Below are 17,245 nucleotides of genomic sequence, written 5' to 3'. Positions count from 1 at the left end.
ATCCTGACTGAAACTCTTCAAACAGATTATTTTCCTGCTCATACACATGGAAATATAACTGCATATGAAATTAACTTAAAAAGCTGATATTCCCGTTTGGAACAAATGTCTTAAAACATAATTTATTAGAGAAGCCAAACCAAAGATTCTCCTGCTGAAATAAGGAGTAAATTACATCATTTCAAACTGTGAGATGTCCCTTACTGTGTTTTATAATATGTTATAATAATAATATAATGTGTTTTAGTTTTATCTGCCATCATTTGATAAGAATAAAGAACATTCAGCAGAGACCTTGGTTTTAGGACATGATCAGAGGTTTGTAGGAATTGATTCAGATCTGGTTGTTTAAAACTCCAAGAAAGACATGTTTCAATATGTATTTCATATTTCCAGCTGAATGAAAGCTTTCATCGATCATGTGATCAGCTCCTGCCAAGCAGAGACCTGCAGTGATGTCAGCGACCACCAGGTGGCAGCAAACAGCGTTGAACAGCACAGTGTTCAAAGGAGGCTGTTGTTCTTCTCTCTGGGTATGAAGCGAGGTCATGGGATCCTGTTTGCTCGTCCTGAACCATGTGAGTCATATGAGACCGAGGGGAAGAGCAGGAAGCCCACAGAGGAGAAGAAAAGATGGAGGACCTGTGCCGCTGCATGAGGGAGGCCGGCTGCTGGCTGAGGAGGTGCTGCTGGGGTGAGGGCGAGGAGGCTGCCGGGGGGAGAGAGAAGAGGGGTGAGGATGAAGATGGGGAGCAGGAGGAGGAGGTCATCCTGAGTAAAAACAGAAGTTGGAGCTCGCTCCCGTCTGCTGAGGTATCTGTGGATGAGGAACACTTTAAAAATGTTGTTTTAAACTGACTGACCTGCGGGGCCCCTTCAGATTCTGGTAGGTTTTTAAGGTGGTATCAGAGTTTCTGCTGGTTTTTAAGGTGGTATCACAGTTTCTGCTGGTTTCTAAGGTGGTGTCAGAGTTTCTGCTGGTTTCTAAGGTGGTGTCAGAGTTTCTGCTGGTTTCTAAGGTGGTGTCAGAGTTTCTGCTGGTTTTTAAGGTGGTGTCAGAGTTTCTGCTGGTTTTTAAGGTGGTGTCAGAGTTTCTGCTGGTTTCTAAGGTGGTGTCAGAGTTTCTGCTGGTTTTTAAGGTGGTGTCAGAGTTTCTGCTGGTTTTTAAGGTGGTATCAGAGTTTCTGCTGGTTTTTAAGGTGGTGTCAGAGTTTCTGCTGGTTTCTAAGGTGGTGTCAGAGTTTCTGCTGGTTTTTAAGGTGGTGTCAGAGTTTCTGCTGGTTTCTAAGGTGGTATCAGAGTTTCTGCTGGTTTTTAAGGTGGTGTCAGAGTTTCTGCTGGTTTCTAAGGTGGTATCAGAGTTTCTGCTGGTTTTTAAGGTGGTATCAGAGTTTCTGCTGGTTTTTAAGGTGGTATCAGAGTTTCTGCTGGTTTCTAAGGTGGTATCAGAGTTTCTGCTGGTTTCTAAGGTGGTATCAGAGTTTCTGCTGGTTTCTAAGGTGGTGTCAGAGTTTCTGCTGGTTTCTAAGGTGGTGTCAGAGTTTCTGCTGGTTTCTAAGGTGGTATCAGAGTTTCTGCTGGTTTTTAAGGTGGTGTCAGAGTTTCTGCTGGTTTTTAAGGTGGTGTCAGAGTTTCTGCTGGTTTTTAAGGTGGTGTCAGAGTTTCTGCTGGTTTTTAAGGTGGTGTCAGAGTTTCTGCTGGTTTCTAAGGTGGTATCAGAGTTTCTGCTGGTTTCTAAGGTGGTATCAGAGTTTCTGCTGGTTTCTAAGGTGGTATCAGAGTTTCTGCTGGTTTTTAAGGTGGTATCACAGTTTCTGCTGGTTTTTAAGGTGGTATCACAGTTTCTGCTGGTTTTTAAGGTGGTGTCAGAGTTTCTGCTGGTTTCTAAGGTGGTATCAGAGTTTCTGCTGGTTTCTAAGGTGGTATCACAGTTTCTGCTGGTTTTTAAGGTGGTATCAGAGTTTCTGCTGGTTTTTAAGGTGGTGTCAGAGTTTCTGCTGGTTTTTAAGGTGGTATCAGAGTTTCTGCTGGTTTCTAAGGTGGTGTCAGAGTTTCTGCTGGTTTTTAAGGTGGTATCAGAGTTTCTGCTGGTTTTTAAGGTGGTATCAGAGTTTCTGCTGGTTTCTAAGGTGGTGTCAGAGTTTCTGCTGGTTTTTAAGGTGGTATCAGAGTTTCTGCTGGTTTTTAAGGTGGTATCAGAGTTTCTGCTGGTTTCTAAGGTGGTATCAGAGTTTCTGCTGGTTTCTAAGGTGGTATCAGAGTTTCTGCTGGTTTCTAAGGTGGTATCAGAGTTTCTGCTGGTTTTTAAGGTGGTATCACAGTTTCTGCTGGTTTTTAAGGTGGTATCAGAGTTTCTGCTGGTTTTTAAGGTGGTGTCAGAGTTTCTGCTGGTTTTTAAGGTGGTGTCACAGTTTCTGCTGGTTTTTAAGGTGGTATCAGAGTTTCTGCTGGTTTTTAAGGTGGTATCAGAGTTTCTGCTGGTTTTTAAGGTGGTATCAGAGTTTCTGCTGGTTTCTAAGGTGGTATCAGAGTTTCTGCTGGTTTCTAAGGTGGTATCAGAGTTTCTGCTGGTTTCTAAGGTGGTATCAGAGTTTCTGCTGGTTTTTAAGGTGGTATCAGAGTTTCTGCTGGTTTTTAAGGTGGTGTCAGAGTTTCTGCTGGTTTTTAAGGTGGTGTCACAGTTTCTGCTGGTTTTTAAGGTGGTATCAGAGTTTCTGCTGGTTTTTAAGGTGGTATCAGAGTTTCTGCTGGTTTTTAAGGTGGTGTCAGAGTTTCTGCTGGTTTTTAAGGTGGTATCAGAGTTTCTGCTGGTTTTTAAGGTGGTGTCAGAGTTTCTGCTGGTTTTTAAGGTGGTGTCACAGTTTCTGCTGGTTTTTAAGGTGGTATCAGAGTTTCTGCTGGTTTTTAAGGTGGTATCAGAGTTTCTGCTGGTTTTTAAGGTGGTATCAGAGTTTCTGCTGGTTTCTAAGGTGGTATCAGAGTTTCTGCTGGTTTCTAAGGTGGTATCAGAGTTTCTGCTGGTTTCTAAGGTGGTATCAGAGTTTCTGCTGGTTTCTAAGGTGGTATCAGAGTTTCTGCTGGTTTCTAAGGTGGTATCAGAGTTTCTGCTGGTTTCTAAGGTGGTATCAGAGTTTCTGCTGGTTTTTAAGGTGGTATCAGAGTTTCTGCTGGTTTTTAAGGTGGTGTCAGAGTTTCTGCTGGTTTTTAAGGTGGTATCAGAGTTTCTGCTGGTTTCTAAGGTGGTATCAGAGTTTCTGCTGGTTTCTAAGGTGGTATCAGAGTTTCTGCTGGTTTTTAAGGTGGTATCAGAGTTTCTGCTGGTTTCTAAGGTGGTGTCAGAGTTTCTGCTGGTTTTTAAGGTGGTGTCAGAGTTTCTGCTGGTTTCTAAGGTGGTATCAGAGTTTCTGCTGGTTTTTAAGGTGGTATCAGAGTTTCTGCTGGTTTTTAAGGTGGTGTCAGAGTTTCTGCTGGTTTTTAAGGTGGTGTCAGAGTTTCTGCTGGTTTTTAAGGTGGTGTCAGAGTTTCTGCTGGTTTTTAAGGTGGTATCAGAGTTTCTGCTGGTTTTTAAGGTGGTATCAGAGTTTCTGCTGGTTTCTAAGGTGGTGTCAGAGTTTCTGCTGGTTTTTAAGGTGGTGTCAGAGTTTCTGCTGGTTTTTAAGGTGGTATCAGAGTTTCTGCTGGTTTTTAAGGTGGTGTCAGAGTTTCTGCTGGTTTCTAAGGTGGTATCAGAGTTTCTGCTGGTTTTTAAGGTGGTATCAGAGTTTCTGCTGGTTTCTAAGGTGGTGTCAGAGTTTCTGCTGGTTTTTAAGGTGGTGTCAGAGTTTCTGCTGGTTTCTAAGGTGGTGTCAGAGTTTCTGCTGGTTTCTAAGGTGGTATCAGAGTTTCTGCTGGTTTCTAAGGTGGTGTCAGAGTTTCTGCTGGTTTCTAAGGTGGTATCAGAGTTTCTGCTGGTTTCTAAGGTGGTATCAGAGTTTCTGCTGGTTTTTAAGGTGGTGTCAGAGTTTCTGCTGGTTTCTAAGGTGGTGTCAGAGTTTCTGCTGGTTTCTAAGGTGGTGTCAGAGTTTCTGCTGGTTTTTAAGGTGGTGTCAGAGTTTCTGCTGGTTTCTAAGGTGGTATCAGAGTTTCTGCTGGTTTTTAAGGTGGTATCAGAGTTTCTGCTGGTTTCTAAGGTGGTATCAGAGTTTCTGCTGGTTTTTAAGGTGGTGTCAGAGTTTCTGCTGGTTTCTAAGGTGGTGTCAGAGTTTCTGCTGGTTTTTAAGGTGGTGTCAGAGTTTCTGCTGGTTTTTAAGGTGGTGTCAGAGTTTCTGCTGGTTTCTAAGGTGGTATCAGAGTTTCTGCTGGTTTTTAAGGTGGTGTCAGAGTTTCTGCTGGTTTCTAAGGTGGTGTCAGAGTTTCTGCTGGTTTCTAAGGTGGTATCAGAGTTTCTGCTGGTTTCTAAGGTGGTATCAGAGTTTCTGCTGGTTTCTAAGGTGGTGTCAGAGTTTCTGCTGGTTTTTAAGGTGGTATCAGAGTTTCTGCTGGTTTCTAAGGTGGTGTCAGAGTTTCTGCTGGTTTCTAAGGTGGTATCAGAGTTTCTGCTGGTTTTTAAGGTGGTATCACAGTTTCTGCTGGTTTTTAAGGTGGTGTCAGAGTTTCTGCTGGTTTTTAAGGTGGTGTCAGAGTTTCTGCTGGTTTCTAAGGTGGTATCAGAGTTTCTGCTGGTTTTTAAGGTGGTGTCAGAGTTTCTGCTGGTTTTTAAGGTGGTGTCAGAGTTTCTGCTGGTTTCTAAGGTGGTATCAGAGTTTCTGCTGGTTTTTAAGGTGGTATCAGAGTTTCTGCTGGTTTTTAAGGTGGTATCAGAGTTTCTGCTGGTTTTTAAGGTGGTGTCAGAGTTTCTGCTGGTTTTTAAGGTGGTATCAGAGTTTCTGCTGGTTTTTAAGGTGGTATCAGAGTTTCTGCTGGTTTTTAAGGTGGTATCAGAGTTTCTGCTGGTTTTTAAGGTGGTATCAGAGTTTCTGCTGGTTTCTAAGGTGGTATCAGAGTTTCTGCTGGTTTCTAAGGTGGTGTCAGAGTCTTTGGTCGGTTTCTGAGGCGGTATAAAGTTCTCAGGTGGTGTCATTTCTGTCAGGAGCTCTAATTTCTAGCCTATTTGAACGTTTAAGGTGGTTCTGAAGCTTCTGTGTGTGTCTCGTGGTTTAAGGCGTTCCCCTCCGGTATCGTCCTGCTGACCCGGTCTCTATCAATGTCCTAGGTGGCTCCAGAGCAGTCTGGCTCGCCGCCCTCAGCGTCCCGGCCTCACTGGTTCCACACCCTGCAGGTCAGACGGCTCCGAGTCCAACGAGGACGCAGCAACAGTGACCCGCTGAGAGGGACGCCTGCTCAGGACCCCTTCACCTGGGTCAGTCCACCAGTCACATGGTGTTTCAAGCCGTGATCATGTGACCTTACCTGACAGTTGGCTGTCTGCTGTGCTCAGAAACCGGGCCTGGAGTTCGGAGCCGCCCACTCGTACCTGAGTCTGGAGAAGCTGGGCGAGGGAGCGTTCGCCTCCGTCTATAAAGGCATCAGCAGGTCAGAGTTTGTTCCTCCTGGGATCAGCTGATCGTCATCAATAAGTCATCTGATCACTCCTAGGAGTTTGAGTCGACATTAGAAATGTTCAACTGTACAGACGGGTTTCTGTAAAGTGTTACAGAATGAATATTCAAACTATTTATTCAGACATTTGAGTAAAACTGTGATATTTTTTTGAACATTTATATTATTTATTAGACATTTCTTTTTACCACTTATAAAATATGACAAATATTTAGATGTTTTAATCACTTTTAGACATTTTAAGATATTTTATTTGTACTTATTTGGACATACGTTTATACCTTTTAGATGTCTTAAAATAATATTTTCTAACATTTTAACAGCATTTCTTGGTTGTTCTTTTGTCTTTGGATATTTTTCACCATTATTGTTTTCATTTCGGGATGTTTTTGCTACTTATCAATAATCCTGTTCTTGAAAACATTTTATGATTCATTTTAAAGGGAAGTTTTCATTGATCTGTTGAGCGGGTTTCAGTGGCCGACCTCATTAAGGATGTGTTCTTCTTCTTTGGAGGATAAACGGGCAGCTGGTGGCTCTGAAGGTGATTCAGATGAAGACGGAGGAGGGCGTCCCGTTCACCGCCATCAGAGAAGGTGACCAATCAGATCAGGCGCCCACATCAGCAGCTATATTCAGAACATCTGTTTGATCACCTTAACAAGACTCAGAGAAAACAGAGGTCGAAATAAGCTTTGGAGGAAGTTCATTTATGTCATAAATCTTATTCGCATTATGGCGTCACAGCATCTTATGACAGAGTTTCTCCAGGGTTGCCAGGTTGGCTTATTATAAGCAACTTTGGGCTTGTTTTTTTAAGAGAACCTTTGCTTTGTTAATTTATATCAGTTTATATGTTTATATCAAAAGTCTCCAGCAGAGGTCAGAATGAGATCAGGCTCATGCTCTGTGTTTATGGGGAAATGCAACTAACTGAGACTTTAAATGAGCGCAAACATCCCAGCGAAAAAGAACGCGTGTCATTGTTGTTCCCTTTTCGTTATTTCTGGGGCGTTAAAAGTCAGAAAATGAAAGTTTGGCCTCGAACAGCTTGAAGTTCGGTGTGGAACCAGGAATCAAACCCTGGTCTCCCACATCACAGTCAAACCGAGGAGCAATTCAACTCTTCCCTGATGGAATCAGCTGTCATCATTCATTCAAACATCACACCGAGGCCAAACTGCAACACAAATGTAAGTGAAGTCCTGCTGAGCATGTTGCAGGGGACTCACCTGCTGGGCTGAGACTGCAGTCTGGTGTTGAGTCATTAACTGAGCTGGAACAGCCATCCGTTCCCTACACCTTCATCTAAATCAGCTTCATCTAAATCGCCCATCCCAGCTGGCATTAGGACAGGTGCCCTGTTGCTCTGGAACATGCAATAATACGAACAGAGTCTTAAAACGGTCTGATTTAGATTGAGCTTCACAGTCTCTAACTTTGCTGCTCTCACCTGTTGTGTCTCAGCCTCTCTGCTAAAACGTCTGAAGCACGCCAACATCGTCCTCCTGCACGACATCGTCCACACCAGGGAGACGCTCACCTTCGTCTTTGAATATGTGGTGAGGAAGGCTCTGCTTTCATACCTGAGATGATGATGATGACGGTCTGCTGTGATTGGCTGTGGGAGGCAGCATGTCACACCGTGATAAATCCGGTTTCTCTTGCAGCAGACGGACCTGGCCCAGTACATGACGCAGCACCCCGGAGGTCTGCACTCTCACAACGTGCGCGTACGTCCACACAGCAGGGGGCGCTGCAGGGACAGTCCTCTCTGCGGTGTGGACTGACGGCGCTGCGCTCTGTTGCAGATCTTCATGTTCCAGCTGCTGCGAGGCCTCTGCTACATCCACAGCCGCAGGATCCTGCACCGAGACCTGAAGCCGCACAACCTGCTCATCAGCTACCTGGGAGAGCTCAAACTGGCCGACTTCGGTGAGGAGAGCAGCGCCCCCTGCAGGCTGCTCGCCACAAAACAAAGTGTGGCCCTGCGGATAGAAAGGCCCAAACTCGCAAAAGTGCTCAGCTTTCCTCATCATATAATTCAGAAATACAGAAAGTGGAAAATATCACATAAGGATTGTCAGGTTACCCGGGGACTCAGGACACAGATGCAGGGTTGTGTGGGATCCAAGAGGGTTTTTATTATTTAAACACAGCACACAGAGCACAGCAGTGATCTCCTGGCAGCGCAAAAGAAAAGGCAAGAAAATGCTTTCCTCAGTACCTAAAGGGAGGAAGAGGGCAGCTATGAAAGGTACAAACAAAACTCTCCAAAGTGGGAGGAAAACAAAAGCTATGAACGCTTAAAACAAAAGACGCGCTCTCAAAACGAGGCGGAATAAAACAAAAGACGCACTTTTAACTAAACAGAGGCTCTATGAACTTTAACGATAAACTTAAAACTCTCCTTTAACGGCGGCGACTATGAATGGCAACAACGAAAAATCTCTCCGGAAAAAACGAAGCTATGAAAGTGTTAGAATAAATAAACTAAGGCTATGGACCAGAATATAAAACAAGAAAGCACTGCAGGCTCGTGGAAACTATGGCTGAAAGAACAAGGCAAAGGGCGGGTAATGATGGAGAGACAACAAACTGGCACAAGACAAGGGAAACGCAGACTATCTGAACACATGAGGGACCAAAGGGAACAGGTGGAAACACTTTGGGAATCAGGAGGAAGGGCAAGATACCTGAAACGAGAGGAGACAGTTAGTGCTTTCAAAATAAAACAGGAAGTGACGAGACAAGACGTGGAACAGAACATAAACCGTGAGAAGGATCTGATAAAACGTGAGAACTTTAGCTCACTTCTCTTTTGTTTTTCCGTGAGTGAACTGCTAGAACAGTGAAGTAAACCTGGAGGCAGCCAAGCTTTTCCTCCTACTTTAGATGCAGAAAATTATTTAATAATGACGGACTGGCGACCTGTCCAGGGTGAACCCGCCTCTCGCCCAGTGACCGCTGGGATGGGCGCCTGCCCCCCGCAACCCGACCGACGGACTAAGCAGGTATAGAAGATGGATGGATGGATTTCCGACACTTACGAGGTTCATCGAATGCAGCACAAGAGCCTCCCAAGTGGATCAAACTACAGTGAGAAGAAGGAGGGGGGGGAGGGCAAATGATCCGGATTCAGCTCATAATTAGCTCAGATACCTTCATAGTGAAAATGACAAAAAACATAAACAATGAGAATTTAAAGGATTATCAGAGAATTTATTTAAAATCAGACAAAAATGTGTAAAAACGGACCAAAGATTAGGTAAAATGAAGTAATGTCAGATTTAATTTCTGAAGCAGAGTACTTTTATTTGAACATTTTAAAGGGTCAAATTGGTTTATTCTGAGTCTGTATGTGTACATTTTACACAGTTACAGATAAAGTTACAGTTAAAGTTTTCGGTAAAGTTTCCATTAAAGTTTCCATTAAAGTTTCCAGTAAACTTACAGATAAAGTTACAGTTAAAGTTTTCGGTAAAATTTTCGGTAAAGTTTCTGGTAAATTTTCAGGCAAAGTTACAGTTAAAGTTACAGTTAAAGTTTCCGATAAAGTTACCGGCAAAGTTACCGGTAAAGTTTCAGGTAAAGTTTCCATTAAAGTTTCTGGTAAAGTTTCTGGTAAACTTTCTGGTAAAGTTTCTGGTAAATTTTCCATTAAAGTTGCAGTTAAAGTTTCCGGTAAATTTTCCGTTAAAGTTTCCCATAAAGTTACCGGAGAAGTTACAGTTGAAGTTTCCAGTAAATTTTCAGGCAAAGTTACAGTTAAAGTTACCGGCAAAGTTACCGGTAAAGTTTCCGGTAAATTTTCCGTTAAAGTTTCCCATAAAGTTACCGGAGAAGTTACAGTTGAAGTTTCCAGTAAATTTTCAGGCAAAGTTACAGTTAAAGTTACCGGCAAAGTTACCGGCAAAGTTACCGGTAAAGTTTTCGGTAAAGTTTCTGGTAGATTTTCCATTAAAGTTACAGTTAAATTTTCCGGTAAATTTTCCATTAAAGTTGCAGTTAAAGTTTCCGTAAAGTTTCTGGTAAAGTTGCCGTTAAAGTAACAGTTAAAGTTTCCGGTAAATTTTCCGTTAAAGTTTCCCATAAAGTTACCGGAGAAGTTACAGTTGAAGTTTCCAGTAAATTTTCAGGCAAAGTTACAGTTAAAGTTACCGGCAAAGTTATCGGTAAAGTTTTCGGTAAAGTTTCTGGTAAATTTTCCATTAAAGTTACAGTTAAATTTTCCAATAAAGTTTCCGGTAAATTTTCCGGTAAAGTTACTGGTAAAGTTACAGTTAAAGTTTCCGATAAAGTTTCCGGTAAATTTTCCAGTAAAGTTACAGATAAAGTTACAGTTAATGGTAAAGTGGTAAAGTTAAAGTTTCTGGTAAAGTTTCCATTAAAGTTTCCAGTAAACTTACAGATAAAGTTACAGTTAAAGTTTTCGGTAAAATTTCCGGTAAAGTTTCTGGTAAATTTTCAGGCAAAGTTACAGTTAAAGTTTCCGATAAAGTTACCGGCAAAGTTACCGGTAAAGTTTCAGGTAAAGTTTCCATTAAAGCTGCAGTTAAAGTTTCCGGTAAAGTTTTCGGTAAAATTTTCGGTAAAGTTTCTGGTAAAGTTGCCGGTAAAATTGCCGTTAAAGTAACAGTTGAAGTTTCCAGTAAATTTTCAGGCAAAGTTACAGTTAAAGTTACCGGCAAAGTTACCGGTAAAGTTTCCGGTAAATTTTCCGTTAAAGTTTCCCATAAAGTTACCGGAGAAGTTACAGTTGAAGTTTCCAGTAAATTTTCAGGCAAAGTTACAGTTAAAGTTACCGGCAAAGTTACCGGTAAAGTTTTCGGTAAAGTTTCTGGTAGATTTTCCATTAAAGTTACAGTTAAATTTTCCGGTAAATTTTCCATTAAAGTTGCAGTTAAAGTTTCCGGTAAAGTTTTCGGTAAAGTTTCTGGTAAAGTTGCCGTTAAAGTAACAGTTAAAGTTTCCGGTAAATTTTCCGTTAAAGTTTCCCATAAAGTTACCGGAGAAGTTACAGTTGAAGTTTCCAGTAAATTTTCAGGCAAAGTTACAGTTAAAGTTACCGGCAAAGTTACCGGTAAAGTTTTCGGTAAAGTTTCTGGTAAATTTTCCATTAAAGTTACAGTTAAATTTTCTGGTAAATTTTCCAATAAAGTTACAGATAAAGTTTCCGGTAAATTTTCCGGTAAAGTTACTGGTCATAATGTCGAAGAACAGACCTTGAGGGTAAACTCTTCTGAAGTGTCCCATATAGATGCAGTTTTCCTGGTTCAAGAGTCAAATCTGGGTGAACATTGTGGTCATTTCTCAAACGCACAGCGAGAGAAGAAGAGTTTAATCTAATCACAGATAACTTTCAGAATCTGAATTAACTCCAAAATTCAGTTTTAATCTGGATTTTTGTGATTTTTCTAACACAACGATCCTAAAAAAGCAGTAACACGAAGAAAGAAGGGTTCAGTACCATGGTTAGAAGAAGGAGAGGGGGCCAAATGATCCGGATTCAGCTCATAATTAGCTCAGATACCTTCATAGTAAAAATAACACAAAACATAAACAATGTGGAAAATTTAAAGGATTATCAGAGAATTTATTTCAAATCAGACAAAAATGTGTAAAAACGGACCAAAGATTAGGTAAAATGAAGTGATGTCAGATTTAATTTCTGAAGCAGAGTACTTTTATTTGAACAGTTTAAAGGGTCAAATTGGTTTATTCTGAGTCTGTACGTGGACGCCAGAGCGGCCTCTGACCAGTTTCCTGGTTCTGGTTCAGGTCTGGCTCGGTCCAAGTCCATCCCCTGTCATACGTTCTCCTCGGAGGTGGTGACGCTGTGGTACCGCCCCCCCGACGTGCTGCTGGGCTCCACAGATTACTCCACGGCTCTGGACATGTGGTCAGTGCTACCATCAGACACACACGGCTGATTGAGCGGCTGTGGCTGACAGGGTCGATAAAGTTTGTGTGTTTGAACCAGGGGGGCCGGCTGCATCTTCATCGAGATGCTGCAGGGGGCCCCGGCGTTCCCTGGAGTCTCTGATGAGCTGGAACAGCTGCAGAGGATCTGGGGGGTCAGTCTCCTGAGCACCGTTTCCTGTCTGTTAACGTGTATTAGACAGAGTTTTATAGCGAGTTAAACAGCTGGCAGCAAACTCATTCAATATTAGGTTGATTGTAAAAAATGTGGAAATACTTTCCAGCTGTTTGATATTTGATCACTAAGAACATTTCAGACAGTGTGACAGGTGTCAACACATCTGGCTAAACTGAGCCGATGCTGGAATTTATTCAGCCCCATTGCACACAATTCTGTTCAAGTATGATGCAGTTTTATACCGATCCTGACATCATGAGCACCAGCCTGATATCAGGTCGGTGCCCCTGTTTCCACCGAAGCGGCCCAGACCAGTTGAGACGTGGGACATGTTTCTGGCACCAAACCCAGCCATCGATCCATCTTATCTGAAGTTTATCTGAGCCAACAGGTCCAGGAGGGAAACCCAGACCCTCTCCACCTCCTCCTGGGGGACCCCAAGGGGTTCCCAGTTCGGATGTATAATCCCTCCAGTGGGTTCTGGGTCTGACCCGGGGACTCCTCCCTGTTGAACATGCCTCAAATTCCATGCCTCAAAATTTCTGTTCAAGGGGTAAAGGGTTCTGCTAAAGGGGTAACGGGTTCTGTTCAAGGGGTAAAGGGTTCTGCTAAAGAGGTAACGGGTTCTGTTCAAGGGGTAAAGGGTACTGCTAAAGGGGTAACGGGTTCTGCTAAAGGGGTAACGGGTTCTGTTCAAGGGGTAAAGGGTTCTGCTAAAGAGGTAACAGGTTCTGTTCAAGGGGTAAAGGGTACTGCTAAAGGGGTAACGGGTTCTGTTCAAGGGGTAAAGGGTTCTGCTAAAGAGGTAACGGGTTCTGTTCAAGGGGTAAAGGGTACTGCTAAAGGGGTAAAGGGTTCTGCTAAAGGGGTAACGGGTTCTGTTCAAGGGGTAAAGGGTTCTGCTAAAGAGGTAACGGGTTCTGTTCAAGGGGTAAAGGGTACTGCTAAAGGGGTAAAGGGTTCTGCTAAAGGGGTAACGGGTTCTGTTCAAGGGGTAAAGGGTTCTGCTAAAGGGGTAAAGGGTTCTGCTAAAGGGGTAAAGGGTTCTGCTAAAGGGGTAACGGGTTCTGTTCAAGGGGTAAAGGGTTCTGCTAAAGGGGTAAAGGGTTCTGCTAAAGGGGTAACGGGTTCTGCTAAAGGGGTAAAGGGTTATGCTAAAGGGGTAACGGGTTCTGTTCAAGGGGTAACGGGTTCTGCTAAAGGGGCAAAGGGTTCTGTTAAAGGGGCAAAGGGTACTGCTAAAGGGGTAAAGGGTTCTGCTAAAGGGGTAACGGGTTCTGTTCAAGGGGTAAAGGGTTCTGCTAAAGAGGTAACGGGTTCTGTTCAAGGGGTAAAGGGTACTGCTAAAGGGGTAAAGGGTTCTGCTAAAGGGGTAACGGGTTCTGTTCAAGGGGTAAAGGGTTCTGCTAAAGGGGTAAAGGGTTCTGCTAAAGGGGTAACGGGTTCTGCTAAAGGGGTAACGGGTTCTGCTAAAGGGGTAACGGGTTCTGCTAAAGGGGTAACGGGTTCTGCTAAAGGGGTAAAGGGTTCTGCTAAAGGGGTAACGGGTTCTGTTCAAGGGGTAAAGGGTTCTGCTAAAGGGGTAAAGGGTTCTGCTAAAGGGGTAAAGGGTTCTGCTAAAGGGGTAACGGGTTCTGTTCAAGGGGTAAAGGGTTCTGCTAAAGGGGTAAAGGGTTCTGCTAAAGGGGTAACGGGTTCTGCTAAAGGGGTAAAGGGTTATGCTAAAGGGGTAACGGGTTCTGTTCAAGGGGTAACGGGTTCTGCTAAAGGGGCAAAGGGTTCTGTTAAAGGGGCAAAGGGTACTGCTAAAGGGGTAAAGGGTTCTGCTAAAGGGGTAACGGGTTCTGTTCAAGGGGTAAAGGGTTCTGCTAAAGAGGTAACGGGTTCTGTTCAAGGGGTAAAGGGTACTGCTAAAGGGGTAAAGGGTTCTGCTAAAGGGGTAACGGGTTCTGTTCAAGGGGTAAAGGGTTCTGCTAAAGGGGTAAAGGGTTCTGCTAAAGGGGTAACGGGTTCTGCTAAAGGGGTAACGGGTTCTGCTAAAGGGGTAACGGGTTCTGCTAAAGGGGTAACGGGTTCTGCTAAAGGGGTAAAGGGTTCTGCTAAAGGGGTAAAGGGTTCTGGGTGTGAGAGAAAGAGAAAGTTACACTAAATGCAACCCGATTCGTAAGAAGCCAAACGGGTGAAAACCTATGAATGACCGTAAGGACCTGGTTGCTGCAGGCATTGAGGTTGACCCAACGAGGTCCACTTTTTAAGCTAAAGGCTCAGATGCCAGAACTCCGAGGCAACAATTACTGACCTAAAGCACAGTGAAAGTCCCCTCCAGCGCATGGGAAACCATCTGGAAAGACCAATGGAGTCACCAAAACAAACTGGAGCTTTTTCCCTTCATCATCATTTGGTAATAAATCTAAAATGCAACGGGGGTTGAATGTTTTGCTGCCAGCTGTATGTAAAGGTGTTACAGCGTCTCCTTTTATTGTGTGTTGTTCTGACATGGCAGTATAACTTTACTGAGTTTCTGAAGGTCCTGGGGTTTCCATCAGAGGGAAGCTGGCCTGGAGTCAGCCTGTTGCCTAATTATAGAGAGGGTGAGTGTCCCCCACCACATATTTACACCTTAACTGAGATTAATTTCTAATTACGGTCTGGAATCTTTATTTTAACTGAGATACTATTAAGGTTTTATTTTGAGTTTGATTTAAAGCTTTATTACAGTGGTTATTACAGCCAATGTTTGGATAATGTTCCATAGTTAACATGCCTAAAAAACATAAAGGGTACTTTAGTACCGGACTCTGGCTTATTCTCTGACGTTAATTCAGCAGATCAGCAAGCTAACGTGATAATTATCTGATCTCTTTAGAGTGGTTTCTTCACTCTGAACCAAAGGAGTTTAGGACTGTTTGGAAAAGGTAAGCTAACAGTGACTCAATGCTAAAGGGGTAACAGGTTCTGCTAAAGGGGTAAAAGGTTCCGCTAAATGGGTAATGGGTTCTGTTAAAGGGGTAAAAGGTTCTGCTAAAGGGGTAACGGGTTCTGTTAAAGGGGTAACGGGTTCTGCTAAAGGGGTAACGGGTTCTGCTAAAGGGTTAACGGGTTCTGCTAAAGGGGTAAAGGGTTCTGCAAAAGGGGTAAAGGGTTCTGTTCAAGGGGTAAAGGGTTCTGCAAAAGGGGTAAAGGGTTCTGCTAAAGGGGTAACGGGTTCTGCTAAAGGGGTAACGGGTTCTGCTAAAGGGGTAACGGGTTCTGCTAAAGGGGTAATGGGTTCTGCTAAAGGGGTAAAGGGTTCTGCTAAAGGGGTAACAGGTTCTGCTAAAGGGGTAATGGGTTCTGCTAAAGGGGTAACAGGTTCTGCTAAAGGGGAAAAGGATTCTGTTCAAGGGGTAACGGGTTCTGCTAAAGGGGTAACGGGTTCTGCTAAAGGGGTAACGGGTTCTGCTAAAGGGGTAACGGGTTCTGCTAAAGGGGTAATGGGTTCTGCTAAAGGGGTAAAGGGTTCTGCTAAAGGGGTAACAGGTTCTGCTAAAGGGGTAACGGGTTCTGCTAAAGGGGCAAAGGATTCTGTTCAAGGGGTAATGGGTTCTGCTAAAGGGGTAACGGGTTCTGCTAAAGGGGTAACGGGTTCTGCTAAAGGGGTAATGGGTTCTGCTAAAGGGGTAAAGGGTTCTGCTAAAGGGGTAACAGGTTCTGCTAAAGGGGTAACGGGTTCTGCTAAAGGGGTAACGGGTTCTGCTAAAGGGGTAAAGGATCCCAGCAGTCCACATGATGCTAACTTAGCTCCCAGCAGTCCACATGATGCTAACTGTGCTCCCAGCAGTCCACATGATGCTAACTGAGCTCCCAGCAGTCCACTTGATGCTAACTGAGCTCCCAGCAGTCCACTTGATGCTAACTGTGCTCCCAGCAGTCCACATGATGCTAACTGAGCTCCCAGCAGTCCACATGATGCTAACTTAGCTCCCAGCAGTCCACATGATGCTAACTTAGCTCCTAGCAGTCCACATGATGCTAACTGAGCTCCCAGCAGTCCACATGATGCTAACTTAGCTCCCAGCAGTCCACATGATGCTAACTTAGCTCCCAGCAGTCCACATGATGCTAACTTAGCTCCCAGCAGTCCACATGATGCTAACTGAGCTCCCAGCAGTCCACATGATGCTAACTTAGCTCCCAGCAGTCCACATGATGCTAACTTAGCTCCCAGCAGTCCACATGATGCTAACTGAGCTCCCAGCAGTCCACATGATGCTAACTGAGCTCCCAGCAGTCCACATGATGCTAACTGAGCTCCCAGCAGTCCACATGTGGATCAGCTTGGACGAGGTCTCTCTTCAGTCTGTGTTGATCTTGATCAGGTTGGAGCAGCTTCCCTATAAAACCGAGGACCTGGTCCAGAAGATGCTGAAGCTGATTCCAGCAGAGCGGATCTCAGCTCAGGAGGCCCTGCACCATCTGTACTTCAGCACGCTTCCTCCTCCCATCATGCACATCAGAGACAGTAAGAACACATCTGCTAACAGCTTTTGGTTCCATATTCTCACTCAATTACAGCTGATTGTTCAACCTCTGGAGGCCTGCAGAGTGGCAGAATTAGGGAGCTGTGCTATCGAACCTGTAGCAAAGCTTAACACCGTTACATGATATAGAAGTATGTAAATAAGGAAAAATAACTTGATTAAAAGGTCCAACTTCTCTGTTTTCCAGCGGTGTCCATCTTTAAGGTTCCTGGAGTCCGTCTGGAGACGGAGATCAGAGACATCTTCAACGCCGGCCGGAAGGTGAAGCCCTCCGTGCTGCCCGCCGCTAAATGCTGGTGATCAAACTGTCCAATCAGCCGACCTCAACCTGGGAAGGAGATCTCCCTCAAGGAGGATCTCCCTCAAACAATAGATAGAATCGACTGTCTTATAATTAAAATTTGATTGTATTTTGGGGGAGACCAGCTGGGATCACACAAGTGTACAGAAAAGAAAGCTTAGACTTATTATCTGGATGTGTTTTCATCCAGATCAAGGCAGGTGCTCTTAGTTTAGGTTGAGTTCGATTAAAACAGACTCTTGTGTGAATCTTCTGTCAGTGTGAATTATGTCATGCAAACCTTGAAAACCCCTGAAAATGTTGACTTGATCCTCCTCTGGTGCAGTTAGATTGAAACCACCACACGGACCCAACTTTTGAAGGATGAAGGAACTCTCATTTAGACTGTAATGAAGGTAAAGACACCACCAAATATAGCCTAATCAAACTGAAAGAGCAGTCCTATCACACTGAACTGCCCCGGAAAGGTCTTTCAAGAAAATACAGTTCAAAGAAGTCGTGGTTATGACCTTTATCTAAAGAAGGTCTTTTATCAGGCATCTGATGAGGATGGAGAGCAGAGACACAATTTCAAGTCCCTGATGTTAGCTACAAAGAGCTTAATGGAACGGCTCCATCTACTTGAATGCTCTTGCAAAGGCTTCTGTCCCAACTGGGTCCCTCCGTTGGTCCCAGGATTGTCGTCTAGCAGCTCCTACACCACGCCTAAGACAATCCAAACTCTGTTCATGTGTCGTCCCACGATGG

General features: G+C 44.0%; 2 protein-coding genes across 2 annotated transcripts in view; one reads left to right on the top strand and one right to left on the bottom strand.

Annotated features, from left to right (window-relative positions):
• The window catches only part of LOC140291215 (uncharacterized), a 67,963-nt gene that overhangs the window by 22,849 nt on the left and 27,869 nt on the right, over positions 1-17,245 (bottom strand). The gene's annotated exons all lie outside the window — the stretch shown is intronic.
• cdk15 (cyclin-dependent kinase 15) lies at positions 405-16,693 on the top strand. The gene is made up of 13 exons (XM_072379191.1): positions 405-813; positions 5,231-5,377; positions 5,456-5,550; positions 6,094-6,173; positions 7,045-7,139; positions 7,248-7,310; positions 7,389-7,512; positions 11,359-11,479; positions 11,561-11,654; positions 14,205-14,268; positions 14,544-14,592; positions 16,036-16,178; positions 16,385-16,693. Exons 1-13 carry the CDS (start codon positions 634-636, stop codon positions 16,495-16,497), a joined length of 1,368 nt encoding a protein of 455 aa, XP_072235292.1. The 5' UTR covers positions 405-633; the 3' UTR covers positions 16,498-16,693.

Source organism: Leuresthes tenuis, unplaced genomic scaffold (assembly GCF_036924035.1).
Source record: "Leuresthes tenuis unplaced genomic scaffold, fLeuTen1.0.hap1 SCAF_1, whole genome shotgun sequence".
Taxonomy (NCBI): Eukaryota; Metazoa; Chordata; class Actinopteri; order Atheriniformes; family Atherinopsidae; genus Leuresthes; species Leuresthes tenuis.
Note: the sequence above shows the minus strand (reverse complement) of the source record. Positions and strands in the feature narration are given on the sequence as shown.

Bases quoted from the DNA above. Each gene is read 5' to 3' on its own strand.
- cdk15 (XM_072379191.1), top strand. From the start codon at position 634: ATGGAGGACCTGTGCCGCTGCATGAGGGAGGCCGGCTGCTGGCTGAGG. The intron at 7,140-7,247 runs GTGAGGAAGGCT...TTTCTCTTGCAG, and splicing joins CCTTCGTCTTTGAATATGTG to CAGACGGACCTGGCCCAGTA. The intron at 14,593-16,035 runs GTAAGCTAACAG...GATCTTGATCAG, and splicing joins TTTAGGACTGTTTGGAAAAG to GTTGGAGCAGCTTCCCTATA.